Source organism: Lissotriton vulgaris, chromosome 6 (assembly GCF_964263255.1).
Source record: "Lissotriton vulgaris chromosome 6, aLisVul1.2, whole genome shotgun sequence".
Classification (NCBI taxonomy): Eukaryota; Metazoa; Chordata; class Amphibia; order Caudata; family Salamandridae; genus Lissotriton; species Lissotriton vulgaris.
In genome coordinates this window covers 125988942-126008462 of record NC_141694.1, presented here as the reverse complement: position 1 = coordinate 126008462, position 19521 = coordinate 125988942, and the positions used below count along the sequence as shown (strand labels likewise).

The following is a 19521-nucleotide window of genomic DNA, read 5'->3' as shown; positions in this document are numbered from 1 at the left end:
TCTCATCACTGATTCCTACCTACTTCTCATCCATCATCCCTACTTTTAATTCCCGCTTCTCATCCCTACTACTTTTCCGTCATCCCTACATCTCATCCCTACTTCTCATCCATCATTCCAACTTCTCATCCATCATCCCTACTTCTCATCCATATCCCCTGCTTTTTATCTATCATCCCTACTTCTAATCCATTATTCCTGCTTCACCATCATCCCAACTTCTCATCCATCGTCCATATTTCTCACTTATCATGCTCATCCAGCATCCCTCCTTCTCTTCCATCATCCCTACTTCCCATCCCTCATCCCTGATTCTCATCCTTGCTTCTCATCAATCATCGCTACTTCTCATCCATCATTCCTACTTCTCATCCACCATCCCCACTTCTCATCCAACTCCCCTGCTTCTCATCCATCATCCCTTATTCTTATCCATCATCCATATTTCTCACCCATCTTGCTTACTTCTCATCCCTACTTCTCTTCCATCACCCCTACTTCTTATTCCTACTTTGATCATATCTCCTTCTCATCCCTACTTTCATCATATTTGCTTCTCATCCATCACCCCTACTTCTCATTCATCATCCTTCAAATAAAATCAAATTAAGGAATTTGAAAAGCATAACAATAACATACAATAGCATACGGCTACTCCAAGAGTATCCTGGCACTACAGGTTCGTTAATCGCTGTTCCCACTTGGAAGGCCTTGTTGCACTGAGGTACAGGGAACAGCATTCCATCTAGCAACTGCTAGCCCAGAAAAAGAGGTACCTCCCTGATGGCGCGCGGGATCACCAGCTCAGTTTACAATATTTACCTGGGCCCATAACATTCACACCTTGAACGGGCAATCCTGTTTCAACTTGCTGCCTATCAGAATTTATTCACTTTAGGACTTATACCTGTACACCATGACTTACCAAATCCTTGTCACCTGTGCTCTAAGAACTAAGGATCGAAAAGAAGTTTAGAATAATAGGTAATAGATTTTAATATTTACCGTCATAAAATAACCACAGACTTGGGTAAATTTAAAAAGTTTATCTATGCAATATTCTATGAGTCAACAGCCAAATCAGGGACACCAAAGAATTTTCGAGTGAGAAAATAATTATTAAAGCAATAATTCTGCAAGATTTTAAAGACACATCTTTAGACATTGGTACCTGGGAAGGGTAAGAAAGAGAAAACGGTACAAGGGCATCCCATACAGAGTATATTTACCTAGAATGGAATGAGGACCAGCCCTGGCCACGGGCTGGGTCAAGGGAAAAAAGGGCTCCTGACCGATCAGGTGACACCGAGACAGGACAGGTGCAAGACCGGACAGGTATCCTCAGCTAAGTGCAACGGCAGCGTCACACCCCTCTCTGCGGGTAACACTCGGACCCTGACTGGGTCTTCGATTGTTCTTCCTCAGCAAACTCCTGATTCTTCTGACAGAGTGCTCGACCAGCCCTCTGCTCACGATTCTCCTTCAGCATATGTTGGGTCAGTGACAGGTCTGTGATAATTCGGACAATCTAACTAACTAAGCCTACCTTAGTTATACCATTTCAGTGTATATACCACCCCCTAAATGTTGCAAATTCTATGTGTTCCGTTCATTTGATTGGTCAGAAAGATGAGAGAGGTCATCACACCATACTAGTATGAGGTCATTTTCATTCAATGTAATGGATCAATGTTTCCGCCAATAATTTACTTTCACACACATTTTTATTCCACCCACAATATTATTTCAATTTAATATACAAAGTTTAATAAAGTTGCAAGTTGTCTTCCTTTCCCAGGTAATGGGTTGTGGTTCCCAGGCGCGTTGCAGGAAAGACAGTCATTGGCAGCAATTCAATGCCGCTGCTCGAGGTCTTTCAATGCTCTTGGTACATGCGCAGAGCGATTTCAAAATGGCGATTCAAGTCACCCTTCAGGCCCAAATACGAGCTATTGATCAAGTCAAAGAGAGACATTTTAGAATACAAAAATAAATGAATGCACTGTATACCACTTATTTCTACTCTAACCCTGTTACTTTATTTTAACGATATCATTTATAGTTAAGCAGAACACACAAGGTTTAGTTTAAGAATGGCATTAGCATGTGAGGTTTGAAGCGGCCATCTTGGCACTAGTACGCAGCTGCAAGAAAAATCCCACCAAAAGCGAAAGATACGTCACACCACGTAGATGTGGCAGATGCATGTGCAGAAAAGTTCCCTCGTTTTTGGCGGCCTTTTTAGTACACTCGGGTTACTGTTAGTAAAAGCACATATGCAAGCTTCCTCTTCTTACTAGAAAATGTTGTGTAATGTAATTATTAGAAAAACAAAACATGTTGATTAATTAGTTACATGTTATTTTCGAGAGGACTGAATACAAGTGAGTTTTGTTACGTATGAAACCTTGCTTCATCATCCCCATTTTTTCTGCCTCATCTTAAGCAGGCACTACTACAGCATACACAAAGCACATTAAAAAAAATTGCACTTTGAACAGTAGCAACATCCTTACTTTCAACCAAAAGGACCACCATGGTTGACATGATCTTTCAAACGTCAAATGCTGATTTGTCAATCCTCATTTGTACATTCTCTGCTACCACGCTTTGGAATAAAAATAAATCAAAATCATTGGATTCTATTCTTGTGATCATTATAATAGGTTCTTGATATATTGCTGGGGTTTGTTTTGTTGTGCGCCTGTGCTTTTGTGTTCTTTGTCTATAGTTCTCTTTTGAACTGGCACTGTGATGGTGGGTGCTCATCGGTGTGCACACAAGTCCCTAATTTAACAGAAGGGATTGATATAATCAATTGGTTTCTTAGGTTAGGTGCAGATTTAAAGAAGGTTCCACTGTCGCCCGTGTTTCCTATAATCCCTATTTGTTATCCATCATCCTTACTTCTCATCCTTACTTCTCATCCCTACTCCTCAACCTTCATCTCTTCTTCTCAATCCTCTTCCCTCAGTCATACCAACACACTTTTAATGTTGTGAAACAACCTGTCACACTGATTGGTTGCCAACAGCCAATCAGAGTTAAGAGAGAGGGCTGCATCCTATTGGTCTAACCACTGAAAAAACACAGAATTCTCATTGCACATGAGGACAGAGGAGAGGAAATACAATGGGTGATTGCTTTGAGTGAATCCAAGGCTGTACGGCATTTAATTTTTATTCAAGCAAGTGTTTTTCTGTTTAAATAGGTCTCTGAGGAGAGCTCAGACATTTGGGGAATGGAAGGGCCTTCCTTGGAGAGGATTATACTGTTCATCTGAATCCTTTTATGATTTCAGTTTCATTTGCAACAACTTTGTCCAGGCCCTGCTCTTCATGGTATTCTACACAACTGAAGCCCAGCCTCTAAACTCTGAAAACTGTAAGTAAAGAAAGAAATGCAACTCCTCTCAAAGCTAAAAGCAGCCTCATACCAAAACAATAAAACTGAAACCAGAAAGGTTTCTGATGAACTATACTACCCTGTCTCCAATACCTGATGTTAAACGTTTTATTTGTTACAATATTAAACTGGAACCTGCCAATGTTTCTGATGGCCTGTATACCCCTGCCTCCAAGTGTTGATTTATAACCCAAGCAAAGGAGCCTTGTCTTTCCCAAACCATCAGAGCTTTCTGCAAAGGCCTAGTGTTAGAAAAGGGGTTCACTAGTTGGCAGAGGTAGGTACCTTTGTCCAAATAGGGACCCTAGCCTTTAATTACGGTAAGGGGGATACACACTTTAGATAACCCCTGCTCATCCCTTGGATAGCTTGGCACGAGCAGACAGACTTATCGCAAAGGCAATGTGTAAAGTATTTGTACTCAGAACACACAGTAAAGCAGTGATAACACCACAAATGGACACCGCACCAGTTTAGAAAAATACAGTATCTTTATCTAAATGCAACAAGAACAGAACCAAAAAAATCCAACATATATGTAATAAGAATATAACTTTTAAAGGGTTTCAAGCAATTGGATATATAGAAAACTATGGATGCGTGATTCTACAAAAAGTACCTGTAGATGCTTCAAAATTCACAAGGCCAAATATCTACAGAGAATGGAAGCGTTGCGAAACAAAGAGATGAGTCAGTTCCTGAGTCCTCGGGGAGGGGATGCAACAGTTCTGGTGCATACAGGAGAAGTGATGCGTCAAATCCGGACTGTAGGGGGAAGTGATGCGTCGACTCCAAGACGGTTTTGGTCTGCTGGTGATGCGTTGGGAAAACTTGCCGCACAGGTGCGATGCTTGGAAATCTAGGATGTGCTGGCGATCAATGAGGTGGTGGCAGTGGCGCTGCATCGGTTTCTTCAGGCATGATCCCACGATGCGTTGGTTCTTGCAGCCACTAAAGGCGCTGCGTCATCTTTGCAGAGGCGCAGCAATGTGTGGAGATCGTTCTCACACGGCATTGCTGCGTCTGGAAAACAGCTGCAAGAAGGGCGATGCACTGATCCCTTGAGTTCTTAAGGTTTCTTCTAGCTCCCAAAAGCAGGACAACTTCCAGCGGCCCAGAACTAGAATAGGCACCTCCTGACAGGTCAGAACTCCCAGCAGCAGAGTTCAGGGGAGCTGAGGTGTAGTCTTTGTGACCCTGAGACTTCAGAACAGGAGGCCAGCACACACAGGCCCTTGGAGATTCTCCTTCAAGCAGGTTCACAGCAAAGTTCCAGTCATTTGTCCTTTCTTTGGCAGAAACAGCAACTGCAGGCCAACCCCACATAGGACACAACAAAGGGGCAGTACCCCTCCTCGCAGCTCTTCTCCTTGCTAAAAATTCCTCTTGAGTCCAAAAGTGATCTAAAGTTCTGGGGTTTAAGGTCTACTACTTCAACCCTGTTTTGTCTTTGTTCTCCCTGTGCAAGGGTCTCTGAGGCCAGTCTAAACCAGTTCTGTCCTCACTAGTGCAGTATGACCACAGGGGGTGGAGACAGCATTGTGCAAGGGAGAAAGGCCCTATTCAGGTGCAAGGAAAACTCCTCCCACTATAAATGCAGGCAAGGTCTATTCAGCTCAGCTCTGAGTCATCCAGGAAGGGCCAGAAACATCTCAAACCACCCCTTGTGGCTGTCCACAGGGAATGCATCCCTAGCCCCTGTCACTCCAAAACCAGACAGTCTATCCACAAACAGTCAGAGGCACACAGAATGATTAAACAAGAAAATATCTGCTTTTTAAAGTGGCATTTCAAACACACAATGTAAAAAACATCTTTACTAAAAGATGTGTTATTAAATTCAGAGTTCAGAGAGCCTAAACTTTATTTCACCATCCATTCCCAATGGAAAGGTATACTTGTAAGATGTCACAAAGTAACTCCCATTCTATGCTGTAGGACAGATAGCCTTTCAATAGTGAAAAATCAAATAGACAGTATTTCCCTATCAGAACATGTCACACACACCAGTACATGTCCTACCTTTTACATACCCTGCACCCCTTGGGCCTACATAGGGGTGCCTTAAATGTAAGAAAATGGAAGGTTAGGGCCTGGCATGTGGGTGCACTTGGGAGGTTGACATGGCATTATAAAACTGAGCACAGACACTGCAGTGGCAGGCCTGAAATACCTTTTCAGGGCTGCTCATGTGGGTGGCACAAACAGTGCTGTAGACAAACTAGTAGCATTTGAATTATATGCCCTGGCACACTCAGTGCACTTTACTAGGGACTTACAGGTAAATCACTAAAACCCAATCAGGGAGAACCAATTGTAATAACAATTTACACAGAGAGCACTTGCACTTTGACACTGATCAGCAGTAGCAAAGTGCCTAAAGCATCAAAGCCAGCAAAAACGAAATCCAGCATTCCGGTGCCTTCATCAACACTTGTACGGCTCCACCCGGGTCCAACTTTATGCCCAGATCTCCCTGATCCATCCAACCCAGGACGGATGGGCCCTTCTCTGCCACGTATAGCTTGCAGTCTGCGCTCCGCCCCCTGAATTCAAATTTTAAGGGTCGATACTCCACCATAGGGATTCGATTACCTGTGTACGAGACAGGCCTTATGTCAGGTGGTTCCAATCTTGGTCCCAAGTGAGGCTTGAACTTCTCGTTCCAAACCGCTCTCTGTACAATTGTGTATGGTGATCCTGAGTCCGCCACGATGCTGATCAGTACACCTCCTACTAACATGTCGAGCAGTGGTTTATTCGACCTCCTGATGTCCACCCCCAGCACTTGATCCTCTATGCATAGTACTGAGTCCTCTTTAGGTATGAGCGGATTTTGCGGATTGGCAATCCGCAAATTTGCGGATTTGCGGATTTGGGGATTGCCAAAATCCGCAAAATCCGCGAATTCGCGGGGATTTTTTTTTTTATGTTCGCACGGGTTTCTGCAAGTTCGCGAGGGTTTTGTACAATTTCGCAAATTGCGAAATTGTACAAAACGCGTGCGAACTTGCAGCAACCCGTGCGAACACAATTATATGAAGAGAAAGAAGCTCCTGGTCACAGGAACAGCACGGGGATTGCGCTCATGAAAGTCAACGATGCAATGGCCTCTACCCAGCATCACAGCTGATTTTCCACAGTAGATTTGGAAAGAGGCACACCTGTCCAGCCTCGAAGACGCTCATGATTGTTTTTGGGCTAATGAATGAGTCACTGATTTTGAGCATCAACTAGTTCGAGCGACCATGCAAAGGCCGCCCTCTACCCAGCATCACAGCTGATTTTCCACGGTAGATTTGGGAAGAGGCACACCTGTCCAGCCTCGAAGACGCTCATGATTGTTTTTGGGCTAATGAATGAGTCACTGATTTTGAGCATCAACTAGTTTGAGCGACCATGCAAAGGCCGCCCTCTACCCAGCATCAGAGCTGATTTTCCACAGTAGATTTGGGAAGAGGCACACCTGTCCAGCCTCGAAGATGCTCATGATTGTTTTTGGGCTAATGAATGAGTCACTGATTTTGAGCATCAACTAGTTTGAGCGACCATGCAAAGGCCGCCCTCTACCCAGCATCACAGCTGATTTTCCACAGTAGATTTGGGAAGAGGCACACCTGTCCAGCCTCGAAGACGCTCATGATTGTTTTTGGGCTAATGAATGAGTCACTGATTTTGAGCATCAACTAGTTTGAGCGACCATGCCAAGGCCGCCCTCTACCCAGCATCAGAGCTGATTTTCCACAGTAGATTTGGGAAGAGGCACACCTGTCCAGCCTCGAAGACGCTCATGATTGTTTTTGGGCTAATGAATGAGTCACTGAATTTGAGCATCAACTAGTTCGAGTGACCATGTGTGTGTTACTATGCAATCGCCCTGAAGGGCGCAGGGGTCCCTTGAGTGACCTGTGTAAGGCTGTGCCTGTAACTATTTTACAATGGCGCCAGCAAGCTGCCAGCGCCGTTGTAAAATAGTTACAAAGTTAGCTTGCACAGGAAGCACTTAGATAAAATAAAGCAGCACCTGCTTCGTTTTATCTAGTGGTTCCTGTGCAAGCTAACTTTGTAACTATTTTACAACGGCGCTGCCAGCTTGCTGGCGCCATTGTAAAATAGTTGCATGAGTGGGGGTTCAACTTTTGAACCCGTTACGTTCGCGGATTTTTTTTGCGGATTTTGCTGGAAATCCGCAAAATTAGCGGATTGCGGATTTCCCAAAAATCCGCAAAATCCGCGAGCGTAACGGAATTCCCGCTCATGCCTAGTCCTCTTCCTCCTGACCTCCATCGTCGGCGTCTTCCTGATCTGGGTTTACGTACTTCACCACGTTGCGGCCAGCTTTCCTCCTACACACCTTCTCGTAATGCCCCACTATGCCGCAAAACATTCACTTGGCTTGGAACGCTGGACATTTCCTATCATATGCCTGATGGGCGGTACTGCCACAGCGGTAACATGAGATTATGGTTCCTTTCTGCTGCTTTCCTTGTGGTCCCGGTTTCCCCGGCCACTTGCTAGGTCCTCTGTTGGGAGTCCCGGCGTTTTTGCTCCATCCTTTGGGTTCTTCGTCTTCCACCCTGTTCACCATAGGCCTCACCATCGGTTCTCGTTTATCCGCGTCTGCGCATCTCTTTGCCAGTTCAGCCTTTTTCACTATCGCAATCACTTCTTTCAGTGTGGCGTCACCACTTGCCCATAGCTTATCTTGCACCGTTTTGTTCATCGTGTGCATCACTATCTGACCCTCGATGAACTCATCGTGGAGTGTGCCGAATTTGCACGTCGACGCCAAACTTTTTTAATGCCGCCACATACTCGTCTACCGATTCTCCCATTTCTCGCTTTCTTTGCTGGAAGTTGTAGCGATCTATAGACACACATACAGCCGGTCGGTAGTGTTCATTGAGTTCTTCTAAGGCATGTGCAAACACGTCGTCATCTGAGCTTTGCCTGGGCTTGGGTACTAGGTTCTTGAATACTCTGATCCCTTCTGGGCCTAAGTTATACAGTAATATCCTTCGTTTCCTTATGCTCGTGAATGTTTCTTCACTCTCGTCTTCCAAGACTTCGATATAATTGAGGATATACTCCCTCCAGTCATCCCACTTCATTAGGGGCTCTCCTGGTTTGGGCAGGAATGGTATTGGAGCTGTCGCCGAAGACGATTGCGCACACATGGTCTCGCGTTTTCCTGGCGCTGTGTTCGGGCTCTTGGGGCTGCCCGGTGCGCTGCTCTCCTCTCCCTGTACTGGATGCACTGGGGGGCTCTCTACACTTCCTGTGTCAACGCTCCTTTGTTCCACCAGGGTATCTGTTCAATTGGGGGTTCCCCCTTTCCGGTACTGCTCTGGTACCTGATGCAGCTGGTCTTTCTCTGTGCCGGTATCCTGGTGCTACTGCTGCGCTCTCCGTGGTATGCTGGCCTCCCTCGCACGTGGGGCCTTTCCTCTTACTGTTGCACCCTCCTTTCCGGTTCTTTCTGTGGGTCCTCTTTTTTCTTGGGTCTCAACCTCGTCGCCACTGTAATGTTCGTGTTCTACCTAATGAAGACAGGAGGCAGGGTGAAGGTTCTATGTATTTATTCTAAATTATCTTTCTCTCACGGAGAGCGCCGAGCAAGCTGCTGTCTATCTGCAGCTCCGGCGCCCGACTCACGCTCACTCGTGCAAACCCAAGATGGCCGCCGTTCACGCTACGTGGTGACGTAGCGTGAACGTTAGACTGCAACTCTACAACGGGCAGTCCTCATGGGAGGTTACAACAGTAGAAAAAGACGGACTACTACAGACAATAACCAAGGAAATAAAAGCATTTCCAAATACAGTTAAATTGAGCCAATTAAAAACATGGGTGGAGCTTAAATCCATATTCTGAAAAAAATCACTGAATAGGCGGGACCTGAAAAGGATATCATGATGGGGACACTAAGTTAAGGCAAACACCAGCAATAGCTAACCTTGTGAATATAGACTCCAGTTTGTCACTAAAATAGTGAAATTAATTTAGTTCAGGGGGTTTGAAGTATCCCTCTCCCACTGCTCAACCCACACTAATTGGTAAGGAGTGTCTCTCACTTCCAGACATTGTCCTTGGGATGAAGGGGAAAATTACAGTAAATCAGGCAAGTTGAAGGCTCGGGAGAAGTGATGCTCAGTACTTTTCTGATGACTGATGGCATATTACTTGCAACCGTGTAGGAGGGACCTGAAGATTCCATGAAGGTTACAACAGAGGTGCTACTAGCAGACCCTTTGAAGTTAAGTCATCATTGAAATAAACCCATTATGGTTGTCTACAAAACAACCATTGCAACAACAACTACAAATCAACAAGCACATTTGAGCTTTATCACTGTCACCGTTTAAATATAACTCTTCAAGCACTAATTGAAATCCACAGAAAAATCTTTGAAGATGTAAAGATATGATTTTGGGGGCAAAAAGATACAACCTGCAAACAAAACCTTACAAAATATCTGAAAATGATGGTGAAAATATGCATATGCTTTTCTCCTTTCCATGGCCAAACAATACAACTGAGAATATCAAAAGCCCCTTTTGGGAGGACGCCCGACGCGGCGGATAAGATGGCCGCTCCCCCCTGAGCTCCGCGATTTCGGCAGTGCTTCAATTACGGAGGATCCGCTTCCAGACGGCGTTTCTGGGCGGAAACGGCTGATTTGAGTGTCAGAACTGCCCCCCCAGCATATGGGTATGTTTCTGAACGCGAACTTGCGTTTTTTGAGGTCGAATTAAGCATAAATGATGCTACCTCGGACACGGCCGCCATTTTGTTTTCTCTTTTTTCTTTGTTTTTTCAAAACATCCTCCTACTGCTCCTACATGCAGAATATGGCCTCATGACTGTGCTATATCATAATGTATTGGAACTAAGAGGCATTTGACGTATTTTGAGGCATTCTGAGGCTTTCCTGCAGTCTTTTTTTGTCGTCTGGTTCCTGCCTCTCATCCTTACCTCAGCACTTTGCCTCTTTGGTGAACTGTCTGCTTTTGGCTTCTCTGGGGACCACCAATATTTCATTTTTGCGCAGTTCTCTGCCACAGCTGTATATTGTTCCTTCTTGAGGTTTTTCTGTCTCAACTTTTTTCAGTTCCCCTTGGGAATTATCAGCCCTCACCTCACGCTAAGCTGCCTTGTCCTTTACCTCACGCTGGTTTTCCTAACTTCGCCATCATGGAGCATGTGCACAGCTCAAAAGCCTCTAACGCAGCTTCTTCCTCACGCAAGGACTCAACAACTATGGGCAAATGTCTCAAGAAGGACCCTCCATCTCCTTCTAAATCTCTGCTTCCAGTCACCCTGGAGGACCTCATGGAGGAACTTCGTCTAATCCGCCCTTTTATTGCGGATACTACTGCTACCCTGCAGAGGTTGGACGATAAGTGGTCCAATCTTGATAAAAGGGTCACCGAAGTAGAACAAAAAATCAGTGATGCTCAGGATGTTGCCGCCAGGCTAGATAGCCTCACCAAGGAGGTTCAAGTTCCGGAGACTTCGGAGGGGTCCAACATCATCCTATTTTTGAAGACACAAGTCCTACCAATTGTTGGGTTGCCTAAGCATGTGGATGTGAATATTCAAATGGCGCACCGTCTTGGCCCTAAAAACTCCTCTTCTTCATCAAAGCTTAGAGGCATCATTGCTTATTTTCTTCTTTACTCTGACCTTATGGCTATTTTACATTCAGTCAAACAACACAAGCAGTTATTATGATCTGGCCATAAACTTTTTTCTCTCAGGATGTCTCCAAACAGACTGCAACGCGTCGGAAAGAATTCCTGGATTTGAGGCCCACGCTTCGTTCCATGAACGCTAGATACGGTCTAATTCATCCCTGTTTCTTCAAGGTCACATACAAAGAAAGGACTTTTAGCTTCGAGGATCCGGCTGATCTCCGCAGATTCATCCATTCCCACAGAGAAGATTCCATGGAACAAAGCAGCTCTTAACCTTATAATGTCTCTTTCTCTGTGCTTCGTCTATTGTTTGCTAGTGTGATGACTTGTTGTTTCTCTTCATATTACTTAATTTTTTGATTCTGTTGTTTTCTAGGTTCATCTCCCTGTGTTTTAATTGTCTGCTCCTTCATCGTACTGTGCTGTTGTTTGTTTCCGTCATCCCAGTTCGCTGCTGTCCTTGCATAACTGTTCGGTAAGTTTACTTCATTTGTTCTTATTGTCGTGCTCGGTCCCAGGTTCTATTTGTAATTTCCCCTTACTTCCTCTTGTCTCTCTTCTTTCATGCTCCTCGGACCCTGTTTTCGATCTTTTTCTTCTTGTGAGTCATCTTGGCTCTAGTCATCTCCAGGGTTGACTTTGCAAACATCTTATATGTAGGGATCCCTGCTTACCAGCTCCAGAAACTCCAACTGATACAGAATCAGGCCGCCCGCTTGGTGTTCCACCAGCCCAAACACCAGCACGTCTCCCCACTGCTGAGGAGCCTCCACTGGCTTCCAGTGGCCAAACGGTGCACCATTAAACTCGGATGCACTATTTTTAAAGCTCTTTACAATCTGGCGCCCGCTTTTATTTCCTCCAAGTTAAAGCGGTATCTACCAACTCGTAACTTACGCTCCTCCGCTGACAATCTCTTGTGCATCCCCCACAACCATCGCAAGAAACATGGTGGTCTACGCTTCTCTTTTCTAGGCCCTTCCTTTTGGAATTCCCTCCCTTCCTACTTTCGTCACTGTCCTTCCTATGAGCTCTTCCGTAACACATTAAAAACGTTCCTTTTTAAAGCTGCCTTTGAGTAACCATCTACCCTTGTCCGCTGTGTTTGTTATGAGCGCCAAGAAACCGCTTCGGTGAACGTGCGCGGTATAAGAATTTTAACATAACATGAGGTCGTCTTTTCTTGTTGCTCCCGCTCTCACTTCATTGTTCTTCTCGTTAATTGTTTTGTATGGCTGGAACCGTTTTGGTTTCTTTTGCCATCCTTCTTTTTGCTGTCTCCTTTAGGGTAGCGATTGGCTCCCACTTTCCTTCCTTCTCATTACCCTTTCTTTTCCCTCTTTTTATTTTTCGGCTTCTTTCATGTTTTTCTGCTTCATTCATTTTTTCCCTGATATTCTTCCCTTCTCTCCTTTTGTACTGTGGTACTGGCTTTTTTCTCTTTTCTCCTTTTCAACTTTGACTCTCCCTCTACAACTCGTTATGCTTGCTCGGTTACTGCAGGAATACCTTCCCTACAGAAAACTTCATCTAAAAACTGAACGATTTGGGTAGATCCAATCTTGTCAACAATCTTCAATTCTGATGGGGCGCTAGAGGGCGCACTGCAGAATGGCCGCACTGTTGTGAGGCTCCTGCTGCCCGGAGCTATTATCCGTCTAGGGATCCTGATTACCATCGATGCGCCCTGATCTGACCCTATAGATCTACTGGGATATCGACTGACCACCCACGGTCCAACTCCTGGGCCGATCGGAGGTTGCTGGCCGAAGTTACGAGGATTTCAAGTTTCCCCGACTTGCGCTCTGGAGGTCTGGTGCCCCTCGGCCCGGCGTCATCATTCATGCCAGTCCGTGGCTCTGCACGTGGGGTGTAGGCCCTGCTCTGCCCCTCTCCACCGGGCCTGCTCGCTGGCTGGGCAGGCGGGTTGCTACTTCTTTGCTATCGGACTGATCTCTTGGCTCCTACATCTGCCTGCCCAGATCCCATTGCTCACGGAGGCATAGCGGATCTCCTTCTGGCTACCTGGGAGTTCGCTTCTCGGGCCTGGGTGCGGGGACGGCCATTTTTTGTCGTCGTTGGGAGTGGCGGGGCGCGCTGGCCTGCTCGTGCCCCCACGAACTCGGCTGCTGTCCGTGCCCTGTGACCGGCCTACATCCTACTTCTTACTTGCCCCGGTCCCCTGCTGTGCTACTAGCACACCATCATGGGGAAGCCGGACACTAAGCAATCCAAGTTGTCCTTTGACTCTGGAGGAGCTAGGAGGGGTACGCGGTTGCTCCAAGATGCTGGGACTTCGAGGTCTCCCCCCCGCCTGTTGCTGATAATGTGCCGCAGCCACCACCACCGGACTTTACCCAGATGATGCAGGAGATGAGGCAGGGGTTTGCCACGATAGTGGACAAGGTGGACAAGATATCGTCGCGCATGGAAGCGGTCGTCCAGAAGCTGGACGTGCATGAGGAGCGCCTGACAACGGCGGAACAGCGCATTTCGGACCACGACGACACGGCGGCCACCCATACCACCCAACTGGCGAGAATGGACAATATATTGCGTGTTATTGCCGCTAAGAATGAGGAGTTGGAGGCGAGGAGTAGGCGCAATAACGTTCGCATTGTAGGTGTGCCGGAGTCCACAAATGTGGGCAAAATGGACCTTTATGTCGAGAGACTACTGGTGGGCGCCATTGGGGCGGAAGCATTCTCGTCCCAGAGTATATTTACCTAGAATGGAATGAGGACCAGCCCTGGCCACGGGCTGGGTCAAGGGAAAAAAGGGCTCCTGACCGATCAGGTGACACCGAGACAGGACAGGTGCAAGACCGGACAGGTATCCTCAGCTAAGTGCAACGGCAGCGTCACACCCCTCTCTGCGGGTAACACTCGGACCCTGACTGGGTCTTCGATTGTTCTTCCTCAGCAAACTCCTGATTCTTCTGACAGAGTGCTCGACCAGCCCTCTGCTCACGATTCTCCTTCAGCATATGTTGGGTCAGTGACAGGTCTGTGATAATTCGGACAATCTAACTAACTAAGCCTACCTTAGTTATACCATTTCAGTGTATATACCACCCCCTAAATGTTGCAAATTCTATGTGTTCCGTTCATTTGATTGGTCAGAAAGATGAGAGAGGTCATCACACCATACTAGTATGAGGTCATTTTCATTCAATGTAATGGATCAATGTTTCCGCCAATAATTTACTTTCACACACATTTTTATTCCACCCACAATATTATTTCAATTTAATATACAAAGTTTAATAAAGTTGCAAGTTGTCTTCCTTTCCCAGGTAATGGGTTGTGGTTCCCAGGCGCGTTGCAGGAAAGACAGTCATTGGCAGCAATTCAATGCCGCTGCTCGAGGTCTTTCAATGCTCTTGGTACATGCGCAGAGCGATTTCAAAATGGCGATTCAAGTCACCCTTCAGGCCCAAATACGAGCTATTGATCAAGTCAAAGAGAGACATTTTAGAATACAAAAATAAATGAATGCACTGTATACCACTTATTTCTACTCTAACCCTGTTACTTTATTTTAACGATATCATTTATAGTTAAGCAGAACACACAAGGTTTAGTTTAAGAATGGCATTAGCATGTGAGGTTTGAAGCGGCCATCTTGGCACTAGTACGCAGCTGCAAGAAAAATCCCACCAAAAGCGAAAGATACGTCACACCACGTAGATGTGGCAGATGCATGTGCAGAAAAGTTCCCTCGTTTTTGGCGGCCTTTTTAGTACACTCGGGTTACTGTTAGTAAAAGCACATATGCAAGCTTCCTCTTCTTACTAGAAAATGTTGTGTAATGTAATTATTAGAAAAACAAAACATGTTGATTAATTAGTTACATGTTATTTTCGAGAGGACTGAATACAAGTGAGTTTTGTTACGTATGAAACCTTGCTTCATCATCCCCATTTTTTCTGCCTCATCTTAGGCAGGCACTACTACAGCATACACAAAGCACATTAAAAAAAATTGCACTTTGAACAGTAGCAACATCCTTACTTTCAACCAAAAGGACCACCATGGTTGACATGATCTTTCAAACGTCAAATGCTGATTTGTCAATCCTCATTTGTACATTCTCTGCTACCACGCTTTGGAATAAAAATAAATCAAAATCATTGGATTCTATTCTTGTGATCATTATAATAGGTTCTTGATATATTGCTGGGGTTTGTTTTGTTGTGCGCCTGTGCTTTTGTGTTCTTTGTCTATAGTTCTCTTTTGAACTGGCACTGTGATGGTGGGTGCTCATCGGTGTGCACACAAGTCCCTAATTTAACAGAAGGGATTGATATAATCAATTGGTTTCTTAGGTTAGGTGCAGATTTAAAGAAGGTTCCACTGTCGCCCGTGTTTCCTATAATCCCTATTTGTTATCCATCATCCTTACTTCTCATCCTTACTTCTCATCCCTACTCCTCATCCTTCATCTCTTCTTCTCAATCCTCTTCCCTCAGTCATACCAACACACTTTTAATGTTGTGAAACAACCTGTCACACTGATTGGTTGCCAACAGCCAATCAGAGTTAAGAGAGAGGGCTGCATCCTATTGGTCTAACCACTGAAAAAACACAGAATTCTCATTGCACATGAGGACAGAGGAGAGGAAATACAATGGGTGATTGCTTTGAGTGAATCCAAGGCTGTACGGCATTTAATTTTTATTCAAGCAAGTGTTTTTCTGTTTAAATAGGTCTCTGAGGAGAGCTCAGACATTTGGGGAATGGAAGGGCCTTCCTTGGAGAGGATTATACTGTTCATCTGAATCCTTTTATGATTTCAGTTTCATTTGCAACAACTTTGCTTCAATTACGGAGGATCCGCTTCCAGACGGCGTTTCTGGGCGGAAACGGCTGATTTGAGTGTCAGAACTGCCCCCCCAGCATATGGGTATGTTTCTGAACGCGAACTTGCGTTTTTTGAGGTCGAATTAAGCATAAATGATGCTACCTCGGACACGGCCGCCATTTTGTTTTCTCTTTTTTCTTTGTTTTTTCAAAACATCCTCCTACTGCTCCTACATGCAGAATATGGCCTCATGACTGTGCTATATCATAATGTATTGGAACTAAGAGGCATTTGACGTATTTTGAGGCATTCTGAGGCTTTCCTGCAGTCTTTTTTTGTCGTCTGGTTCCTGCCTCTCATCCTTACCTCAGCACTTTGCCTCTTTGGTGAACTGTCTGCTTTTGGCTTCTCTGGGGACCACCAATATTTCATTTTTGCGCTGTTCTCTGCCACAGCTGTATATTGTTCCTTCTTGAGGTTTTTCTGTCTCAACTTTTTTCAGTTCCCCTTGGGAATTATCAGCCCTCACCTCACGCTAAGCTGCCTTGTCCTTTACCTCACGCTGGTTTTCCTAACTTCGCCATCATGGAGCATGTGCACAGCGCAAAAGCCTCTAACGCAGCTTCTTCCTCACGCAAGGACTCAACAACTATGGGCAAATGTCTCAAGAAGGACCCTCCATCTCCTTCTAAATCTCTGCTTCCAGTCACCCTGGAGGACCTCATGGAGGAACTTCGTCTAATCCGCCCTTTTATTGCGGATACTACTGCTACCCTGCAGAGGTTGGACGATAAGTGGTCCAATCTTGATAAAAGGGTCACCGAAGTAGAACAAAAAATCAGTGATGCTCAGGATGTTGCCGCCAGGCTAGATAGCCTCACCAAGGAGGTTCAAGTTCCGGAGACTTCGGAGGGGTCCAACATCATCCTATTTTTGAAGACACAAGTCCTACCAATTGTTGGGTTGCCTAAGCATGTGGATGTGAATATTCAAATGGCGCACCGTCTTGGCCCTAAAAACTCCTCTTCTTCATCAAAGCTTAGAGGCATCATTGCTTATTTTCTTCTTTACTCTGACCTTATGGCTATTTTACATTCAGTCAAACAACACAAGCAGTTATTATGATCTGGCCATAAACTTTTTTCTCTCAGGATGTCTCCAAACAGACTGCAACGCGTCGGAAAGAATTCCTGGATTTGAGGCCCACGCTTCGTTCCATGAACGCTAGATACGGTCTAATTCATCCCTGTTTCTTCAAGGTCACATACAAAGAAAGGACTTTTAGCTTCGAGGATCCGGCTGATCTCCGCAGATTCATCCATTCCCACAGAGAAGATTCCATGGAACAAAGCAGCTCTTAACCTTATAATGTCTCTTTCTCTGTGCTTCGTCTATTGTTTGCTAGTGTGATGACTTGTTGTTTCTCTTCATATTACTTAATTTTTTGATTCTGTTGTTTTCTAGGTTCATCTCCCTGTGTTTTAATTGTCTGCTCCTTCATCGTACTGTGCTGTTGTTTGTTTCCGTCATCCCAGTTCGCTGCTGTCCTTGCATAACTGTTCGGTAAGTTTACTTCATTTGTTCTTATTGTCGTGCTCGGTCCCAGGTTCTATTTGTAATTTCCCCTTACTTCCTCTTGTCTCTCTTCTTTCATGCTCCTCGGACCCTGTTTTCGATCTTTTTCTTCTTGTGAGTCATCTTGGCTCTAGTCATCTCCAGGGTTGACTTTGCAAACATCTTATATGTAGGGATCCCTGCTTACCAGCTCCAGAAACTCCAACTGATACAGAATCAGGCCGCCCGCTTGGTGTTCCACCAGCCCAAACACCAGCACGTCTCCCCACTGCTGAGGAGCCTCCACTGGCTTCCAGTGGCCAAACGGTGCACCATTAAACTCGGATGCACTATTTTTAAAGCTCTTTACAATCTGGCGCCCGCTTTTATTTCCTCCAAGTTAAAGCGGTATCTACCAACTCGTAACTTACGCTCCTCCGCTGACAATCTCTTGTGCATCCCCCACAACCATCGCAAGAAACATGGTGGTCTACGCTTCTCTTTTCTAGGCCCTTCCTTTTGGAATTCCCTCCCTTCCTACTTTCGTCACTGTCCTTCCTATGAGCTCTTCCGTAACACATTAAAAACGTTCCTTTTTAAAGCTGCCTTTGAGTAACCATCTACCCTTGTCCGCTGTGTTTGTTATGAGCGCCAAGAAACCGCTTCGGTGAACGTGCGCGGTATAAGAATTTTAACATAACATGAGGTCGTCTTTTCTTGTTGCTCCCGCTCTCACTTCATTGTTCTTCTCGTTAATTGTTTTGTATGGCTGGAACCGTTTTGGTTTCTTTTGCCATCCTTCTTTTTGCTGTCTCCTTTAGGGTAGCGATTGGCTCCCACTTTCCTTCCTTCTCATTACCCTTTCTTTTCCCTCTTTTTATTTTTCGGCTTCTTTCATGTTTTTCTGCTTCATTCATTTTTTCCCTGATATTCTTCCCTTCTCTCCTTTTGTACTGTGGTACTGGCTTTTTTCTCTTTTCTCCTTTTCAACTTTGACTCTCCCTCTACAACTCGTTATGGCGGTAATGCATTGTTTCTCTTCGTTGCCTCTCTCTCATACTCCTTGCTGGTTACATCACTTCTCCTTTCACTTCACCAAGCTTGTTACTAGATGCCTTCTTTTATCTTTTCTCCTGTTTTCTCTCCATAACGGCTATATTCTTATTCTTTACTCCTTTTCCATTCTCCTCCTATGAAGGGTTTCCGACTAATTTCTTGGAATGTTCGGGGTCTCCGCAACCCTAATAAGAAACAAAGTATTTTGTCTCACCTTGCCCGTTTACAATGTCAAATTGCCTTTTTGCAAGAAGCGCATCTTTCTACACAAGAGTTGTCTATGTTACGCAGACAATGGGTTGGGGAAGTTTTCTGCTCCCCGGCTGTTAATCATAAAAATGGGGTTGTTATTTTATTTCACAAATCCCTGTCTGTTCAAATACACAAAGAAACTGCTGATTCTAATGGTAGGTGGTTGCTTCTGGATTGTACTGTTGATGATGTTCATCTCTCCCTTTGCAATGTTTACGGTCCCAATGGTATTGATCCGTCCTTTTGGAATGATTTTTCCTCCCTTCTCTCCTCCAATGGTAATGAAGATATGATTGTAGGGGGGATTGCAATCAATTGATGGACCCCTTCCTGGACCGCAAATCCCAAGCACGTTATGTCCCTAACAAAATGCAAAAATCCTTCAACAGATCCATTTCCTCTAGAGGCCTAATAGATTCATGGAGAATTTCTCACCCTGATTCTCTGGAATTTTCCTTTTTTTCTCCTGTGCATGCTTCCCATTCCCGAATTGATTATATCTTTCTCTCCCATCATGCTTTCCAATACAAAACCAATTCTGAAATAGCCTCTATCCTCATCTCTGATCACGCCCCTATTATTTTGGATATGGACTACCCCTCCCACACCCCAAGACCCGCCGATGGCGCTTTAACAATTCACTTTTACTTGACCCCACCTTCACTGTTCATTTCACACACTTCATGGATGAGTTCTTTACTAACAACTTAAGTACCTCTTCTGATTTCCACTTTATTTGGGATGCCTTCAAGGC

The 19521-nt window shown here is 45.1% G+C and overlaps 1 protein-coding gene across 1 annotated transcript in view; it reads right to left on the bottom strand.

The window, feature by feature from the left end:
* Positions 1-8128, bottom strand: part of LOC147706883 (uncharacterized) — a 71090-nt gene extending 62962 nt beyond the window's left edge. The window contains exon 1 of the mRNA XM_086925594.1: positions 8003-8128. Coding sequence (XP_086781720.1) covers positions 8003-8128 — 126 coding nt within the window. The remainder of the gene's footprint in view (positions 1-8002) is intronic.
* Positions 8129-19521: the final 11393 nt, after the last annotated feature.